Source organism: Nematolebias whitei, chromosome 1 (assembly GCF_014905685.2).
Source record: "Nematolebias whitei isolate Nwh7 chromosome 1, NemWhi1, whole genome shotgun sequence".
Taxonomy (NCBI): domain Eukaryota; kingdom Metazoa; phylum Chordata; class Actinopteri; order Cyprinodontiformes; family Rivulidae; genus Nematolebias; species Nematolebias whitei.
Window position 1 is genome coordinate 60,909,378 of NC_056498.1, and position 19,710 is coordinate 60,929,087.

At 38.5% G+C, this 19,710-nt stretch overlaps 1 protein-coding gene across 1 annotated transcript in view; it reads left to right on the forward strand.

Annotated features, from left to right (window-relative positions):
* ryr2b (ryanodine receptor 2b (cardiac)) overlaps positions 1 to 19,064 on the forward strand; it is an 89,416-nt gene extending 70,352 nt beyond the window's left edge. Inside the window, 17 exon segments of the mRNA XM_037697543.1 lie at positions 304 to 362; positions 364 to 1,654; positions 1,779 to 1,846; positions 2,461 to 2,599; positions 2,747 to 2,833; positions 4,265 to 4,477; positions 4,696 to 4,826; positions 5,018 to 5,060; positions 6,541 to 6,674; positions 7,373 to 7,433; positions 7,756 to 7,902; positions 8,048 to 8,182; positions 13,133 to 13,289; positions 13,533 to 13,597; positions 15,812 to 15,912; positions 18,122 to 18,173; positions 18,969 to 19,064. Coding sequence (XP_037553471.1) covers positions 304 to 362; positions 364 to 1,654; positions 1,779 to 1,846; positions 2,461 to 2,599; positions 2,747 to 2,833; positions 4,265 to 4,477; positions 4,696 to 4,826; positions 5,018 to 5,060; positions 6,541 to 6,674; positions 7,373 to 7,433; positions 7,756 to 7,902; positions 8,048 to 8,182; positions 13,133 to 13,289; positions 13,533 to 13,597; positions 15,812 to 15,912; positions 18,122 to 18,173; positions 18,969 to 19,064 — 2,979 coding nt within the window.
* Positions 19,065 to 19,710: the final 646 nt, after the last annotated feature.

The following is a 19,710-nucleotide window of genomic DNA, read 5'->3' on the forward strand; positions in this document are numbered from 1 at the left end:
TTATATAGAATGTTTAAAAAGTTTTTGTCACTCATATTTTCATGGTTTACCTTATCATCATCAAACTGTGTTGCTAGCTTGGTTAGTAAGGTGCATGTCTATTTCTGTCTGCTGATGGAAATAATTTTTAACACATGCATATGAACATTTGTCAGAACGTGTGAATTATATTTTAATGGTTACTGCCAAAGAATACATTGACTTGGTATTGTATAAGATAATTTAACTGAATTCTACAGCAACTCTTAGTTGTATGTCACTTATGGTTATGCAGTTCTGTTTTAGCTTCCCTTTTGCAACCAGATGGATTTTATTTCATTTACAGTCTGTGTTGAGTTACCATTTTTAGTTTTATTTCTTTCCTGCAGGTAACATTATCAATGGAACAATCGGAAAGCAGATGGTGGATATGTTGGTGGAATCATCAGGGAATGTGGAGATGATCCTCAAGTTTTTTGACATGTTCCTTAAACTGAAAGACCTCACATCCTCAGAGGGCTTCAGAGAGTATGACCCTGACTGTATGGGCATCATATGCAAGAAAAACTTCCAGAAAGCCATGGAAAACTGCAAACGGTTCTCTCAAGCTGAGATTCACTTCCTGCTATCCTGTGTTGAGACGAATGATGGTCAAACGGTGGAATACGAGGCCTTTGTAGATCGCTTTCACGAGCCGGCAAAAGACATCGGCTTCAGCATCGCTGTGCTTCTCACCAATTTATCCGAACACATGCCCAAGGATTCCAGACTGAAGACATTCATGGAATTGGCAGATTGCATCTTGACTTACTTCCAGCCTTGTCTTGGGCGCATTGAGATCCTTGGCAGTGGGAAACGCTTTGAACGTGTTTACTTTGAGATCAGTGAATACAGCCGTACACAGTGGGAGAAACCCCAGGTCAAAGAGTCCAAGAGGCAGTTTGTTTTTGATGTTGTCAATAAGGGGGGAGAGAAGGAGAAAATGGAGATGTTTGTCAATTTCTGCGAAGACACCATCTTTGAAATGCAGCTTGCAGCCCAGATTTCTGCCTCCAACACTGGAGAGAAGTGTACTGGAAAGCAAGAAGACGAAGTGGGGGAAGATGGCTCTGCGAACAACAAGGGAACAGGATTTATTTATAACTGGTGGACGTTGCCAACATGTCTACTATCTGTGAAAAACTTGAGAACACTGATGAAAATGACTTTGAAAGATATTCTTACAACACCTTTTTTATTCTTGAGGCTGATTTGCATGGCCCAGGTCCAGAGCATTTATGTTGTTGTTCACAGCATTATGTATGTCCTGTACATAATCTTTGTCAGCGGTGGACTCGTAGAGAGAGCTAAAAGAATGAGGATGTCTGACCTGATTGGTGGTATCCTTGAACCGACTCTTGATGAGGTCATGGAGGTGCCAAATGGTGTCGATAGACTGAGGAAGTACTCTGCCAGTTTCTCATCCCAGACAGAATTGAGGGTGATCGGGCAGATGGCATCTGAGACATTTACCAGAGAGGTGGATGGGTTGTCAGACATTTTTGGTCTCAAATTGAAGAAGGAGGGAGGTCAGTACCGACTGGTAACTCAGGATCTCACTGACAGTCTGACAGATTTGTTCAACACCACCTCTACAGCAGCTGTGAACACTGATGTATCAGAGCACCAGGAAGTGGTATGAAGGACATATTTGGTTATTAGTAGTAGTGCCACTAATATTAATTAATATTTTAAACAGATATTCTGAGGATTATTGTAAATGTGTTTTTTTTTTTCTTCTACGCAATTTGCAATGGCAGCTGTCAAAGCACCACTTAGATCCAGAGGGAAAAGAAACTGACAAAACGCCAGAGTTTGAATATAAAGAGTGAGTTTCTTACTTTTTTTTTTTGTGTGTGTGTGTGTGTATGTGTCCTTGTTTATGCTACTTTGTGAGGCCCATTTTTCCAACTTATACTGCATTGTGAGGACCAACTGCTCCTTATGGGGCCCAAAGCCCGGGCCCCATAAGAAGAAGTCCCGTTGGTGGGTTAGGGGCTATTTAGGACTAAGGTGTGAATTGGGGATGTGTTAGGTTTAGGGTTAGGTATGTACTGGTAATGGTTAGGTTATGGATAAAGGTCATGGTTAGGCTATAGACATGAATGAAAAATGAATGGAAGTCAATGCAAAGGCCCCATAAAGATAGCAAAACAAACCTGTGTGTGTGTGTGTGTGGGGGGGGGGGGGGGGGGTTAATTTATCCATAGCTATGCAACTTTTGGGCCATTCCTGAAAAAGAAAAGCTGAAAATAGTTTGTGGTGGGCTTAGAAATAATTGGAAGGCAAAAGTTAATACCAATACGTAGAATTGTGGCCCATGATTCATCAAATAAATAAAACTGTCATAAGGTTAACATCTTATCTAATTATCTGTCTTACTTTTTTCAAATTTAATCTCTTTGACCTTCACTCTGTTTGTATTTGGATTTATGACGAAAGGGAGAAAACTGAGAAGAAAGCTGGGAATACGACTGAAAAGATGAAATGGAGAACCAAGAGATGCTCAAACAGGCAAAAGGGACAACAGAGCCAACAATCTGCTCTCTGGGTGATAAGCTCGCACACCAAGAGTCTTCTGGTAAAACAAAGACACTAACACACAACATACATACTGTACATAACACAGATAAGGATGCATACTTGAGTCTTGAAATGTCTTATAAAAATATAAAAAGGTAAAAGTGGATTCCATCAGATTACATTCACCCATTTGTTTCCCCCCAAGAACTACTTTGCAAGGAATTTTTACAACATGCGTTTGCTGGCGCTGTTTGTTGCCTTTGCAATCAACTTCATCCTTCTGTTTTTCAAGGTGAGTTAACTTTGAGGTACGCTACTTTTTTATTATGACGTATTTCAGAAAGAATTTCCTGTCCAGTCATTCTATCATTAATCATGTCAAACAAGTATTTTTCTTTGGAAAGGACTTCATTTTTTATATAAAATGAGATTTCATTGGTTTTAATTACAACAAAGTAAGCAGCAATAAGACCAAACTAAATGGTAATTTAATAAGATACATTAAAAAAATATATATATATCCCAATGTTTTTTTTTTTTCGGTCACAGCTATTTTTCTGTGCAATATGCTTTCTGTAACAGTCTGTTTGAAAATTGGGACAAGTTGTCATGATCTGACTGCAAGGTAGAGAAATTGCATTTCCTGTGTAATGCAGTGTGAATGCTTATTGCTGAAGAACTTGCTGAAAAACTACTGAAATTGGCTAAATACATCCTGAAATTTAGCAGAAATGGATGAACAAGCCCAAGTTAACAGAAGAAAGCAGAAATAACACATATTTGTCATCTTTCTTTGTTGAAATCAGGTCGCTCTTGTAAATGAGTCCTCGAGGCTCAATGGGATTTACCTGTATAAATAAAGGTTGATTGATTTGCTGAAGTTGGTTTAAATAAGCAGAAATAAGCACACAAATTAAAAAATTAGCTACAAAAGCTGAAATTAGGAAATATAATGGCTAAAAAGTAGCTGAAAATAAACACAAAAAGTAGAAGTTATTAGAATAAAGCAGAAATTTGCTAAAAACAGCTGAAAAATAGCTACAAAAGCAGAAAGAACCTTAAAATACTAGAAGGAAAAAGTGAGAGCACATTTTTGTTGAATTAGGCTGAAAAAAGCTGAAATGAGTACAAAATGTGGAATTAGCCAATAAACCTAAAATGAGCATAAAACTGATAAATAGTAGCTGAAATAGCAGATAAGCTAAAACTTGCATAAATGAGCTGAAAGGAGCATAATAAGCTCAAATTAGCTGAAAGAAGTTAGAAAAGGCACAAAAATCTTGTAGTTGGCAGAAAAAATCTAAAAGGATCACAAAACAGCTGAAAGTAGCTGGAAAAAGGTTAGCAAAAGTAAGCTGAAAGAAGCTGAACTAGAACAAAATGTAAAAGGAGCAGTAAAAGGTTGCAAAAAGATCTAAAGGTTTTGAAGGATGTAAAATGAGCTCATTTCATTTTCTATGAGAAAAAAAGTGTCATAAAAGGCTAAATATTTCAAAAAGCTTGCACCAATGCCAAAAGTCATACCAGGATTGCCCTGAAAGAGCTGAATGTTTCGTTGAAATAGCACAAAAATTGTGGAACGAGAAAGATGCCGAAAAACGTACAGAAGAAAAAGGGATCACAATAGTGTGGATGCTTCATAAGCGTTCACACAGTAAGAGGTGAAACTGCAGAATCAAAAGTCTAAACTATGCATCGTCCTTCTCCTTGTCTTTGTTCCCAGGTCACACCCTCGCCTGTTTCCAGTGAGGAGGAAAAAGTGACCACAGCTGTAAACGGGAAACAACTGGGCTCTCTTATAAAAGATGACAACAGCAGCCGAGTTTATTTTGTGCTGGAAGAAACCAGCGGATACATGGAGCCGTCTCTCCATTTCCTGGCTGTTTTCCACACGATCATCTCCTTCTGTTGCATTATTGGTTACTACTGCCTCAAGGTACACAGACTTGATTTTATGCTTCTGCACACGTATATTGAAATACTTTCATTATTTTTGAGTGATTTTCTTCCCAACATTTACAGTCAGACATTTATTTAAAACTATAGAATGACCGCAGAATAACACCTGCTGTCAGCTACCGTCTTCGCCAGCATTTGTTTATTTTTTATTAACTTAATGGTAAAGGTTTTACTCCAGTGCATTCTTTCTGAAAGGTGCCGTTATTGATCTTCAAACGTGAGAAGGACGTGGCGCGCAGAATGGAGTTTGATGGGTTGTATGTGACGTGGCAGCCTCCAGAGGAGGACGTCAAAGGACAGTGGGACAGACTGGCCATTAACACACCGTACGTTTACAGTGTCTTCATTTAATTTGGTATAAATATATGCTTTTGTGTGTGTGTGCATATATATATATATATATATATATATATATATATCATTGTTTGTTGTTTAAACTTGCTAGCTAAGCAGTACAGTCATTAAACCAGTTAATGTTACATGACTAAAAATACTATATTGCTTTTTCTTTTTTCAGATCATTTCCAAGTAATTACTGGGATAAATTTGTAAAAAGGAAGGTAAGAATTTATAAAATCACTGTCATTAATTCTGTCTTGAAAATGAGGCTTGTAATTATATTGATGATTCAAATATTAACAAAAACTGTAGGTTGATGGTAAAAATGTGTTTTTCATATACTGTATAATAAATGTTATGTAAAAAAATTAGATGCTTTGGTGATTCTCAGCTGTGCGAAAGATAGTTTACCCGAGTGGTTCTACTTTCAGACTAATAGTTTGGCAGAAATTACTGTGCTTTTTGGTAATATCCTCGAGCCTTCCTTCATCCATCCATCCATTATCTTTACCCGCTTATTCCATTTTGGGTCATGGGGGTCGCCGGTGCCCATGTCCAGCAATCACTGTGTGAGGGGCGGGGTACACCCTGGACGGGTCGCAAGTCCATCACAGGGCCACATAGAGACAAACGAGACAAACAACCATTCACTCTCTCACTCACACCTAGGGACAATTTAGAGTTACCAATCAGCCTAACATGCATGTTTTTGGTCTGTGGGAGGAAACCGGAGTGCCCGGAGAAAACCCACGCATGCACGGAGAGAACATGCAAACTCCACCCAGAGGGTCCCTGGACCGGGGTTTGAACCAGGGACCTGTTCGCTGAGAGGCAGCTGCTCTACCAGTTGCGCCACCGTGCTGCCCTGCGCCTTCCTTCATAATGTATTTTAAATAACTTGGGTACTATACAAACACATTAAATGAAGTGAAAGTACATAATGTCTTTAGGAAAAAATACTTTGACTTTAAGCACTTTAAGTTTTTTGGTCTTCCAGCGTGGACACTTTGTGTACATAAAACGAATCCGTCACTTACACCTTGCATTTATTACTGTGCATTGCATCACCGCAAGACCCCACAGTGTATCTGATGGTAAAATAGTTTGATTCTTTAATAATTCACAGTTGAAGTGAGCTTGTGAGTGAGTGAATTAAAGTGATTTTGTTTGAGATGATACAGACTCTGTAAGAAAGTCAGACTGTGACTGGCTCTCATTTTACTTTAATTAAACGAGTGACATTACATCTAATAAAGCCACAACAGCTCAATAAGAAAACTTCATCTGCTCCTTATTGAGATCAAAAATTATTATTTTTTTTTCATAGCTGATGCACTGTTTAACGCATCATGCATAAAAGCAGAAGCAAAAGCCTCAATCAATCCATATTCATGATAAACCAAGTGATCACAATAGTCTTGATTCATTTACTTAAATGCACGAGCAACAGTTTTGATCACTTTAAATCTTTATGCATCTTGAATACTGGTATCAGATTAGTCTTTTCTTCACGAGGTGGTACTGCATCAGCAGCACCGTCTTCTTGTCAGCGGAACTAAGCTGCCATCTCATTATGACTGACTGCAGACAATGCGGCCAATTACTTTCTGCTCTCACTTGTCATGCTTTGTTAAAAAAATGAAAAGGAAAAAAATAAAAAATAAAGACACTATGTTTAAACCTGGCATTTTGCTGTGTTAGGTGATGGATAAATATGGTGACTTTTACGGCTGTGAGAAGATCAACGAACTGTTAGGTCTGGACCAAGATGCTTTGGACTTCAGCTCTGAAACAGCAGATAAGAAGAGGCTCAGAGACACAACCTGGAGTGCTCTGTAAGTAGAGAACTGATTTTAAAATCTCCAGCTCTGCATCATCAGAGGTCTTGTTTCATATTCATTTGGTTTAGGTTGTAGATTCTTGACGGTGAACAATTTTGCAGGATCAAGAATATCAGAATCAGAATAAAACGTGCAGTCTTATTATAAAAATACTGTAGTTTATTTGATGAAACAGGCAGCTTGCAGTGGTGTTTGCCATGTTTTACACCTGTGCAGTGCATTAGCATACAAACAACCTGGTGTTTAGGCAAAAACAACATCCAAATGATGAAATCAATACTGCCCTTTCTGTTGTGAATACATTTTCCAAAAACAGTCCATCTGATATGCAGCAACTCTGACTCCTGCAGGTTGTGTGGCACCAACTTGAATTAACATTTCAGATAAATAAATAATTATTGATGGCCAATATTTTTATAATGAACTATTTCACCAATATGATTTAGTTGTCTTTTAGAATGTGTGTTTCTGTTTGTTGCCTCACACATGGCCTGACAAAAGAAGGTCTCAGAACGTCGTGTTGTACTTCAGGAAGAACAGGACATTCTGAGAAGTTGTCACATCAGAAACACTTTCCTTTAGAGAACACACTGTAGCTCAAAGAGGTCTCATTTCATTCATGTACATGATGACCCCATTTTCCTGATTCTCGTATATTTTGTGTATTGTCGTGGTCATGCTATTTATTTCAGAGTTAACTCCGTTGACGTGAAGTACCAGGTGTGGAAACTAGGCGTTGTGTTCACAGACAATGTGAGTTTGCTTCCAGTGTTTTTATGGTTTTTCCTTAATTTAATTTTGCCCGCTTGGCTTATGCCAAAGGAAAGATAAAGATGCCACTTCCTTTAATTTATAAAAGCTAATATTACATTATGACTAAGCATCTTGTGTAAAACATGTTTCATATTTAATGATTAAATCGCCTGTGGTGAGATGTAGTTTGATACAATTGCACATGCTGCGAAGGTGATGGAGGTAATTTCCTGTGGTTGAACGTTATCTAAAATACACATTTATCTCTGTTCTTGTGATCTAATATTTGTTGTTTTTGTCTCTTTCTGCTTGTATGCATTAGTCGTTTTTATACTTGACTTGGTACATGACCATGTCAGTTCTGGGTCATTATAACAACTTCTTCTTTGCTGCCCATCTTTTGGACATCGCCATGGGTTTTAAGACACTTCGTACCATCCTGTCCTCTGTCACACATAATGGGAAACAGGTGTGTGTGTTTGAGCCCTATTTCTCTACCCGTTTTTTCATAACTGCAGTCAGAATGGGTATAATGTCTGCATACACTGAGATTTCCCACAAGGAAGCTTTGTTTTGAAGCCCCTCTTCTTTTGTCTCGTTTTGTTGATTATCAGTTGGTGCTGACTGTGGGTTTGCTGGCAGTTGTGGTGTATCTCTACACCGTCGTAGCCTTTAATTTCTTCAGGAAGTTTTACAAGAAGAGCAAAGACCAGGAAACTGAAGACATGAAGTGCAACGATATGCTTACAGTGAGTTAAATGTGCACAGGAACTGACCCTTTTACATGTTTTCGGACGACTGAACATAATTTCACTGTATCCAGGTACAATAATACAGCTTAATTTGAGCTGGATCGAACGCTCTTATTTTGACAGGGTGCATTCTGGCAACGGTTTGCTTGGATCCGGTAACCCTAGCCTAATAATAATAATAAAGTTATGAACAAATATGACTGCCTTGAATTAATAAAACCTATATTTTATATGTAATCTGAAAATTATTACATAAACACTAATTTTAAACATAATGAGCTTCCTAATATCACATCAGAGGTGTCGCTTTGCATTTCCACTTCTACTCTTAAAAAAAATCTCTGCCCCTAAAAGTTCAGTCATGGGCAATTTTATTAAAAAACACAAAAGTATAATTAAAGTTTTGCGCTACGCTTAAGTTCCTGCGCTTTTGCGAACCATCTGATGTGTGAATCACTGCAGGATTATCTGAACTACAAAAAAGTGACGATGATCTCAGCTCATAAAGAGATTTGTCATGCAGTCAAGTGTTTGAAGCGATATCGCAGCGACCAGGACATTTCTCTGAATTGAGCAGGAGGACTGAGAGCAACTCTTTTCTAAGCAAGTGACAAAACTCTAAATTCAAATTCTAACTCTCTATTAGGCAGTTTTTTCTAGTGTGGCCAAAAACAGAGCTGCGCTTGTTGTCCCAGGGAGGGCACCTGCCTGACAAATGCCCTATGATCAATTGACTGAGGAGCTGCAGGTGCTTTATCCACAGTATAGCCAGAGGACGTAGGTGTACTCTGACAGACTGAGGTTGAGTCGCTCTGTCTGCGCTTCAATATAGCGTCTCCACCTTAGATTCACCAAAATATTGAATAAATATGGAATAAATTATGACAATCTTAAATGGGCCAGTAAAATCTATGATTATTCTTTTGCAGTTGTCGAATCCTCGACCCACCTGTCAATCAATTCAGTAGGCACTAGGCTTGTCGCAATAAACAATAATTCAATGAATCGCATGATGAATGAAAATTGTCAACCTCATTTTCATTTACCATCTTTATCCTGATGCATGCTCAATAATCCAGGTAGATAAATCTAAAAAGTTAAATCTGATCCTCTGGACATTAAAAAACAAACAAAACAAAACAAAACAAAATTGTAGAAACGTTTAGTCTTTCATCCGAAAGACTTCCTCAGTCTGAGGTGCTGTATTCAGCTCAGTCTTATAAATAGCACCTTCTCGTATTGGGTCAACCAGTTTGCTGCTGACAACCAAAACCAGCTGCTCACATAATCAAGAAGGACCATCAGCCTAACAATGGATCATTAGCACACTGATGGCTGTTTACTGTTCACAGAGGGCTGAGTGATACTAGCAATAACAGCATTGTAAGAGGGGGACAGTTGAACCCGGAGGCCTCCACCCCTGTTTAACAATGGACGGTTTCTTTGCACAAAAATGGCCTCCTTACTCCTTTCTCAAACCATTGTTCCTCTCTGTCCAGGATGTGAACATCTTCATCTTTGAAAGAGTGACCGCTGGCCTGGAGATGAGTGTAGACCGCAGAGTCCTAGCCTGATGATGTTGATCTTCTGTGCTGGGCCATCCTTTTGGCCAGTGGCTGTTTAGTTTCCCCGATGTAAGACTGATCACAGCCCTCCTGACACTGAACAGCATACACAATATTACTCTGTTTGTGCTGGAGGACTGGATCTTTGGGATGAACCAGTCTTTGCCGTAATGCGTTTTGGGGGTTTAAAAGCTGCTGGGACGTTATGTTTAGAAAATAAACATCTCAGTTTCTCTGATACTCTCTCAACATACAGAATGACCACTGGTCTGGGTTCCTCCTTTTCACCTGATGACTGGCTGGAGTCCTGTTTGGGTTTCTTCTCTGCTTTCAGGAAGGCCCAGTTAGGATATCCACATTGCTCTGGAGCCTGTCTTGTGCGGGATTTCTCCTTCTGCATGGCTCCTGAGTTAGTGGGGACACTGTCTGCTCTGTGGTACAGAGTCCTGATGACTCCTAACTTGTGCTCCAAAGGGTGATGGGAGTCAAATACTGGTCAGTGTGGGTGGGTTTGCGGTACACCCCAGTTTGCAAATGTCCTCTATCAGAAACTGAGACCTCACAGTCCAAGAAAGCCAACCTGCCATTTTTTACATCTTCTCGTGTGAACTTGATGTATTTATCCACAGAGTTGATGTGGTCAGTAAAATGTTGGACTTCCTGAGATTTGATTTTAACCCAGGTGTCGTCAACATACCTGAACCAATGACTTGGTGCTGTCCCTGAAAAGGATGTCAAGGCTCTCTTTTCTACCTCCTCCATGTACAGGTTGGCCACAATAGGAGAAACTGGAGACCCCATAGCACACCCATGTTTCTGCCTATAATATTGGCCCCCATATGTGAAGTAGGTTGACTGCAGACACAGTTTCAAGAGTTGACACAGTTGTTCTGTGGAAAGCATGGTCCTGCTGCTCTGAGTGGTGTCTGATTTTAATCTTAAACTGATCACCACTACTGCTGCATCAACAGGAATGCACATAAAGAGTGATGTGACATCAAAAGAGACCATTGTTTCATCAGTCTCCATGATGACATCCCTCACCTTATCCACAAAGTCCATAGTGTTCTGTATGTGGTGTTCTGAGCTACCAACTAAAGAGATGAGTACAGACGCCAGATATTTGGAAACATTGTAAGTGACAGAGTTAATCATGCTAACAATTAGTCTTAAAGGTACACCTTGTTTGTGGATTTTAGGTAAACCATACAGACTAGGTGTGGCCTCCCCTGGGTACAGTCTGTTGTACAGAATACAGCACCTCAGACTGAAGAAGTCTTTCAGATGAAAGACGAAACATCCATCCATCCATCCATCCATCCATTATCTTTACCCGCTTGTTCCATTTTGGGTCACGGGGGTCGCCGGTGCCCATGTCCAGCAATCACTGTGCAAGGGGCGGGGTACACCCTGGACGGGTCGCAAGTCCAAGACGAAACATTTCTACAATTTTATTTTTTTTAATGTCCAGAGGACCAGATTTAACTTTTTTAGATACGGTCTTTATCGTTTCTTTGTGTCTCTTTCTACTGAAGACATGGCTCAACTCCGGTGCTCTTCACTGACCCCTCCCTTTCTCGTTTCTCTTTAAAATTTGTTTTAACCATCCAAAATCACATTTTTGGATTGTTAAAAGGAGCTAAGATGAGAAGCTAAGCTACGAGCTAAGCTAACAGACCAACCTAGGGAATAAACCTCCGTCTTGTCGAAGCTCCAAAATTCATGGCTGAAACCCGTGCCTTCGTGTAAAAAGTTGTTTTTCTATGTAAAATGAAGCTGAGAACTTGTTTACTGATTTATATTAAACACTTTGTGTGAAAAATGCTATGCTAAAGAGCTCAAATCACCGAGCGTCCACCATGTCACCATGTTAGCTCATGTCACATCAAGGGCACTACCTCCCATTTTTCTTAGAGACCCGCTCAACTATCCGTCCTTTGGTTCAAACAGTTTAATCCTGCCATCAGGTGGTCATAAAAGATACTACACTCAAAACAAATCAACATTTCTTCTAAAATTTGACAATTAATTATTACTAAATTTCAAACAATATTATCGTTTATCGCAAAATTTCTTAGACAATTAATTGCCCAGCTAAATTTGTTATCATGACAGGTCTAGTAGGCACGTCAGCAACTGAACAATCAGCAACCTCAATTTGTCCTGAAGTTAATGCCCCTTACCTGCAGAGCTTCATGACAAACGCTTTGCAGTCAGAGATATTTCAATAATTGAGTTCACATCTTTTGTTTCATGTTAATCTACTGTAATAAACTTTTGTAAAATACATCAGAATGCAGGAAATGACATCCACTTTATTCAAAATTCTCAGGGGAGGACCCCCAGACACACACCCCTAACGCCCCCCCCCCCCCCATCACTATTTGTATTCCAGCATCGTTTGGTTTACAAATTAAGCCCTGCTGTACCTCTTTCTCTTTCCACCATATTTATCTTTCCGCAACACACTATACATCATCTCATTTCCCTATACTTCAGACTGAGGAAGGTAAAGAACGATATGAGTGATCCCCAATTCTAAAATGAAAGCAACCCTCCCTTTATCCTTCTTGTATTTTTCCTTCAGATGAGAAACACATTGATTAAACACAGACCCTGAAGCATCAAGAATACCCCTTTGTTTGCCCATTCACAGCATTCACACCCATCCACCCGCTCTATTCTACTGTGGACTCTGCTGTCAGTCACGTAGGCAGGCGGATGTGCTGTGATAGCATTTGAATAAACTCTATTATTGGAGGCAGGGAAAATTGTCGTGAATCATCAGTCACATTCACTCTGTTGTTGATCATCAGGCCTAAATGACAGTAATTTAAAATCTCTATCCCGTTATTGGAATACCAATGACGTTTGTAACCTTTGGACACTGAAAACATGAGGAGAAATATCCGTCCCCACCTTTCTACAAATTCAGTTTCAATTTTGTTCTAGTTACTTGTGAAAATAGCCGTCCTTTGTATTCACAAGCACAGTACAGCCTGTGCCAGACAACGTAAATGGAAATTTTTCTCACCTCATATTTGTACGTAAATTCCTTGTTGAGCAACAGGTTATAAGGTGAAGATTATTGATTGAAAGGAGTACTACTCTGTTGATTTGTATAAAATGCTGCTTGCTCCTCCAAATGCTCACCAAATGCAGAGCAGAGGAGAAAGCATGAAGGCACCTAAAATCAATCGTGTTCTGCTGCTTGAAATTTCTCCAGAAAGTATTTTCTGAGGACAACACTTGTTTTTGAAGTAGCAGAATTCTCTTTACATCCTATCTTAAAGACATTCTGAAAACATTCATAAATATTATTTAAAAAAAGGGTTATTTTCCTACATGTTATGCCAACTACACAATGCTTCTGTTTTTACAGTGTTACATGTTTCACATGTATGTGGGGGTGCGTGCTGGTGGGGGAATCGGTGATGAGATTGCTGATCCGGCTGGAGATGAGTTTGAGGTGGAACGAATCATCTTTGACATTACGTTTTTCTTTTTTGTCATTGTAATCCTCCTGGCCATCATTCAGGGTGAGTCATGTTTGTCTCTACTGAGCCTGACAAAGTGTACACATGTAATAAATGTACATTGCATATTTTTGGGAAACCTACAGTACAAATCCATTTTGATTACTGGAGTGCAACACGTCATGATTTTTTTTGTGTGTTTGGAAAGAGCTGTGAAACTCTTCATTCCACAGATTGAACTTTTGTTTGTACAAAATGACACCACATGCATTCGTTGCCAGACGCACATTTTTGTCCATCTTTTAGGCTTAATAATTGATGCCTTTGGAGAACTTCGAGACCAACAGGAACAGGTGAAAGAGGACATGGAGGTGAGATGTGACAAAATGACTGTCATCAAAAACAATTTCTAACATGCACACCTCTAACCTAAGACAAGCGGAGACCTTTTCATTTTCCATAACTTTGATAACTTTTGCTATTCAGATTTTGCAATGAATATTACAATGAAAGGATAATTAACATGTAACTATAACCGAGACATGCACGGTTCTAATAAATGAGTAGCATTTGTTCAAATGAGGGGTTCTAACATTTAATTGTCATGAATAAATTGTGTGTGATATTTGCTTATCCATCCATATATATATATATATATATATACATACACACACAACCCAGTGACAAGGATGCCTGCAGTGCCAGCACGTTATGACATCACACACGTCGTTGAGTTTAGAATTGTGAAAATTTACAAATTTGCACTGTTCAAGTGTTGTCATTGTGTTAGAGTAAATGTCATGAATAAATTTGACATTAAACATAATCCAAGTTGAAGTGTTACATCATTTTCAACCCCCTTTTTGACATCTGCATTTGGTAACATGCCACACTGACGAAGACCATGCAGAATAATGTAGTATTTTAATTCCACAGCAGAAAAAGCTACATAGTATCTGTAAGTAGGTCTAGGGGAAAAAAATATTGGTATTGGTATCGGTTATTGGCAAAATAAGATTTAACATATCGGCATATCGGATATCGGCCAAAAATTCAATATTGTGCATCCTTAATATATATATATTAGATTGAAAACAACAAAGTGTGAGTGGAAAGGTGAAACACTCACACCTGTCTCCACCCTCATTTGCTCCACTCTGGGCCATTGAGCAAGACCCTTAACCCCCACCATCTACTCCCTCGGGCACCCTGGATGGCAGCTCTTTGCTCCACATAGATGGCTGTGGTAGCTCGATGGTCTGTAGTTGTGTCAGGAAAGGCATCTGGCGTAGAAACAATTGCCAAGCCTTCGTGCGAGTTAGTTCACTATGGTGACCCAAAGTATCATTGGCATACATGAAAAAATGCATTTTAATGAATTTGTTTCTGACATATACTTAAAGCTCAGTAATTTAAGATCACATGCGCATGAAGATGTTCTTTTTTTTTCCGTCTATAAAACTGTATTGCTGGCACTGTGTAAGCAGATTTACATCCAGAAGTTGTTCATGCACATAGCTATGTTGTGTCACATGGTGCAAAAAAAAAAAAAAGCATGGTGGAAATATAGAGACAGGCTCAGTAAAAGGTAAAGTTTGTAGTGAGAACAATCAAATGCAGGAAATACAGATAAATCAAGAATGCATCTCTGATAATCAAAGTGGAGGGGAAAATAAAGCAGCAGGGTTTCTGACAAGCTAATGTAAAAAAAAAAAAAAGAAGCTGATCACTCGTTGTCACAAACATTCAGCAGTTTCAGTGCAGTCTGTTTCATTTTACATTCACAAAAAAATAATGAATGAGATATGGCGGTCAGCTACAGTTCAGCGGACTGGAAAACAGATTCAAGGAGATCAAGCAAAAGCAAAATGTGCTATAAATTTCCGAGGGCTAAAGAGAACAGAAGCAAGCCGAGGTTTTACAAAACAGCATAATAGTATGTGGTTAGATTTAGATTCATTTCGTGACATAAGTAATTAAAAATGGCACTCATAGTTTTCAAATGATCTTTTTGACACTGAATGTGTCTCAAAACATAAAACATCCCCACTGATTTGACAACTTTCACCCAGATGTTACATTTCAGCAGCATCATGCTTAACTGCACTCAGCAATGATATATGTGGTTCATCTGCTGCTGTTATCCTCCTGCAATGTATTTCTCTAAATGCAGCTGACCCAGCTCACACATTGCATTAAAACCAAAACAAACATCATAGTAGTGTTTATTTTCTGTCATTTTACCTGCAAATATAGGGCAAAGCTAATTACGCTGTTGAGTACTATCTGAACAATGTTGAAAAACCTTAAGAATACTTTGTGAAGGGAAAAAAATGTTACACATATGTTGGTAAAGTATTGTTTGTGTGTTAACAAACACCACAGTTGAATCACAAATCACGTTTTTTTTAATGTGTGGGAATTAAATTCAATTTTTATATTTTCCCAATCCTAATTGGTTCTTCTCATCCTGAACATTTCATTGCATTGTTGACCTTTTGTTAACCTGCACATGACAAATAAACAACATAACATACTGTGTTTTTGTTGGGTGGATAACGAGGTCTTTCGTCTTCCCCCTGCAGACCAAATGTTTTATATGTGGAATAGGAAGTGAGTACTTTGATACGGTCCCTCATGGCTTTGAGACTCACACTCTGCAGGAGCACAACTTGGCCAACTATCTGTGAGTTGTTTATATTGCTTTTTTGTTCTTGTTTGTTGTCACATCATCATTTTACAAGTATTAAAACTCGCTCCTTAAAATGCGACTTAAAAATATGTATGTTTACATGTAGACTAAATGGTGTACATTTATCATTGCAAAATAACATGCAACAGATTTGAAATGACACTTTAATTGCACTTATTATGAATTATTTATTAAGCTTTCAACAATCTATGGTAATTCTGATGCACTATCTGAGCCAAAATGGATACAGTGTTTGAATTTTTTTAATTGTTTCCAAATGATTACTGATTATTGTCTAATGTGTGTCTTTCCTGCAAGAAATGTCTTGTTTCATATTCAGCATATTCAAATCTCTTCCTTGTCTTAAACCTTTTGTTTTGCCACCAACATGTGCATTATTACTACAATAGTCCCTCGTTTATCGCGGGGGATCCGTACCCTGAAGCCACGCGATAAGTGAAAAACCATGAAGTAGGGATGCCGTAGTCCAAGTTCAAGTTCAAGTACAGTAAACTTTTTATTAAGGATTTAGAAACCCTTCCCACACTCTTGGAATGTTCTAAACTCTTAAAACTAAGTCATTTTAACTTCATATGTTACTAAATTTTACTTACTAGCTCTGCAAAACAACAACAGCTCTGGTTTTGGTCCAACTCTGTTCTATTCCGAATCAGTTCATTTCTGCAGACCTATCCTGCAGCAATGAAGCCCACAATCAGTGCTCTAAACTCTTAAACCTACAAATTTTAACAACGTGCAGTACTTATATGTACAGGAGCTGCAAATTTTTACTACAAGGGCTCTGCAGAACAGGAGCAGCTCGGCTCCGTCCGACCTGATAGATGAAAAAAGTCCCGGTGCTGCATGACTGAAGCCCACCATTGCTGCTCCAGGAGCAAGACTGCCCAGGATTTAATCCATCACCTCTGACGCAGTCCAGACCAGCACTGCACGACCAGAACCAGGCTGAAGCCTGCAGCTCCCAGGATCCGGGTCATAGTGAGTCCAGATCAACTGCAGCAGCTACTCAGCAGTGAAGATACAATTTGAAGGGTGACTTCAACTTCAGAATTATTTGATACTTTCCTCCTGCCAGTTCTGTGAGCTTCTTATCGTTACTTCTGACTTTGGTTGCAAAACTTTCCTTCCGTTTGCATCAAGCAGTGGTTGGAAGCAGTGTTGACTTCTGGGAAGTGAACTGATGGCTTCTGGGTAACGTAGTTCTTTAGACTAACAAAACAGTGAGGGCTTAGTGAAAGAAAACTACAAAATGGTGGCACTTAAAAAAAAAATAATTATGTACAGTACTGTATTGAAACAAATCGCGATAGAGCGAATCCGCAAAAGTCGAATCACGAAGTAGCGAATGACTACCGTGTATATATGTATATAAATATACATATATATTTGAGTTTTGTTGTGGTTTTCCTGTAGAATATTGTATAACAAACAGACCAGAGACGTGAAAAAGACCTAACTGTGTTGGCTGAGGAGAGGCCAAAAATCTTGTATTTTTTTCCCCTTTTGCTTAAAAAGGTCAAAATGCATGAACACAGTATAAAAATAGAAACAAGCAAGCAGAATTCACAGGTTGTGTGAATACTCTGCCTATACGTCCACAACTTGCTAACAATTTCTAATGTTAAACAGGACCACAGAAAACATTTCAGTCTCAAATATTGATCCAAGTAAGAAAATGCATAGAAATTCCAGTCAAGATAAAATAAAAAACTATATATATTTTTTTTTTTTTACAACACTGAGTCAAAATACTCCTCTTTCACTAAAAGTCAAACTGGTTATTTTTGCATGTTGCACCGTTGATTATTCACTAATTGCTGCAAAAAAAAAAAAAAAAAGAAGCTTACTGAGGCTAATTACTGTGGAACCTGCATGTGTTTCAAGCTTCTCAATGTCTGACTGTTTTTCTCGTTACTTCAGTGGTACTTCATGTGACATTTTAAGTTTACCTGAAAAAACAAACAAACCCTTAACTCTCAGTATTTACATTTTTTTGTATTTCTTCGTTCTTGTCAGTCGTGCAGTATCGTCCCACATTGAACCTGACCGTCCACTGACAGCTCTGTTAGCTGATTGGGTTTCTGCTGGAAATGCACGACTGTATTCACTCAACTTAATTCTGAAAATTATGCAGTTTTTGTTTCTCCTTGATGTAGGTTATTCTCTCTTCTGTGTCTTGTAGGTTTTTCCTGATGTATCTTATTAACAAGGATGAAACTGAACACACGGGGCAGGTAGAAAATGGTTTCTTCTTTCATACTGCATGATCCCACCAAAAAAGAGAATTAGGTGGGCACTTTAAAATCTGCTGCACAATTTAACTGTCATAGAAAGATCACGTCTTTTAATATATTCATCCACAACACTTCCCCATGTCTCAGTGACCTATTAATTCCAGCATTTGCTATGATAATGATGACACTGTAGTGTAACCTTTTTCAATAAGACCACATTTGCATTCACACAATCCCTCTAAAGCCCGAGGAATGCACGATAATGATAATAATCCAAGCCAGGTGGGCCCCTTACGATTATGGCTTGTTTTTTTTACTCATATTCTGCCTTTTCATTCAAACCACACATTGAGCTTTACATTTCTGCAGGTATATTTTTAATTGTAACATTGCGCATGACGTGCTGCACAAGTAAAAAATAAGTGATTAAATGCAACAAATATTTTCTGTTTTAGTGCCTTTTGGAGTTTATCTCCAAAGACTGATGTGCACTAAAAAGGCATAAGAACTTCTATGTTTACTCATTTAAAACAATCAATTTTCAGCTTTTTCATTATCTAATAATTAGCATTTCGATTCTGCAATATGATAATACACAACTGATCATGGCAAGCAGAAGCATTTTAACGTGATCTTCTCAGACTTAAAGGGATGCAGAAGAAATTTGTGAAAAAAGTTAATTTGGTGTGCTTAACAGTAAAACATTGTTACTTTGTTAATTTACTGATCTAATACTGCTCACGGTTGTTTACATTTGATGTGATGTTTGGACGAATAACTCTGTGGACTTTGCAGGAATCCTATGTGTGGAAAATGTACCAGGAGCGATGCTGGGAATTCTTTCCTGTGGGAGACTGTTTCCGTAAGCAATATGAGGATCAACTGGGATGAAAGGAAATCAGAGAGGTCAAACGCCTCCCAGGATAGTGTTTATACACAGAAGCTGTAGTGATTGTTGTTTTTAGACTCACTAAATTACCTAAAAAATGTCTGTTTGAATTAATCTGCTATTAGTCTGCTTAATTTATTTTCCCCTAAAACAATTGTATTCTACGACGAAGCTTTAGGGACACGCTAAGAAAAAAATTAAAAGCCATAAAATTATGAGAATAAAGTCCTAGTATTACGAAAATAAAGTTGAATGAAGTCAATATTACGAGAATAAAGTCATACAAGACTTTTTTTCTTTCAACTCTCGTGTTTTTTTTTCCACGAGTCAGATCCACGACCCGACCTGTCAGTCAATCGAGTAGGCGTAGCAAATGACCAATCCTAAGCTAAATGAGTCGTAATATTATCCGAACTCCCACAGGATAAAGCAGCTGTTTACCACATTTTAACTGTGGTAAAATGAAGAATGTTGAGCATCTTAAGTTGTACTTTGGTGCTGGTTTTACAAATAAGGAGATACTTAATCTATTAGCACATCAACATCAGATTATTATCAGTATCAGGACTTTGAACCTGCTTACATTAAGGTGGTACGCTCTGATGGGCTGCAGCGCATCTCTCTGCAGGTGAGGAGCATTTAGCTTCG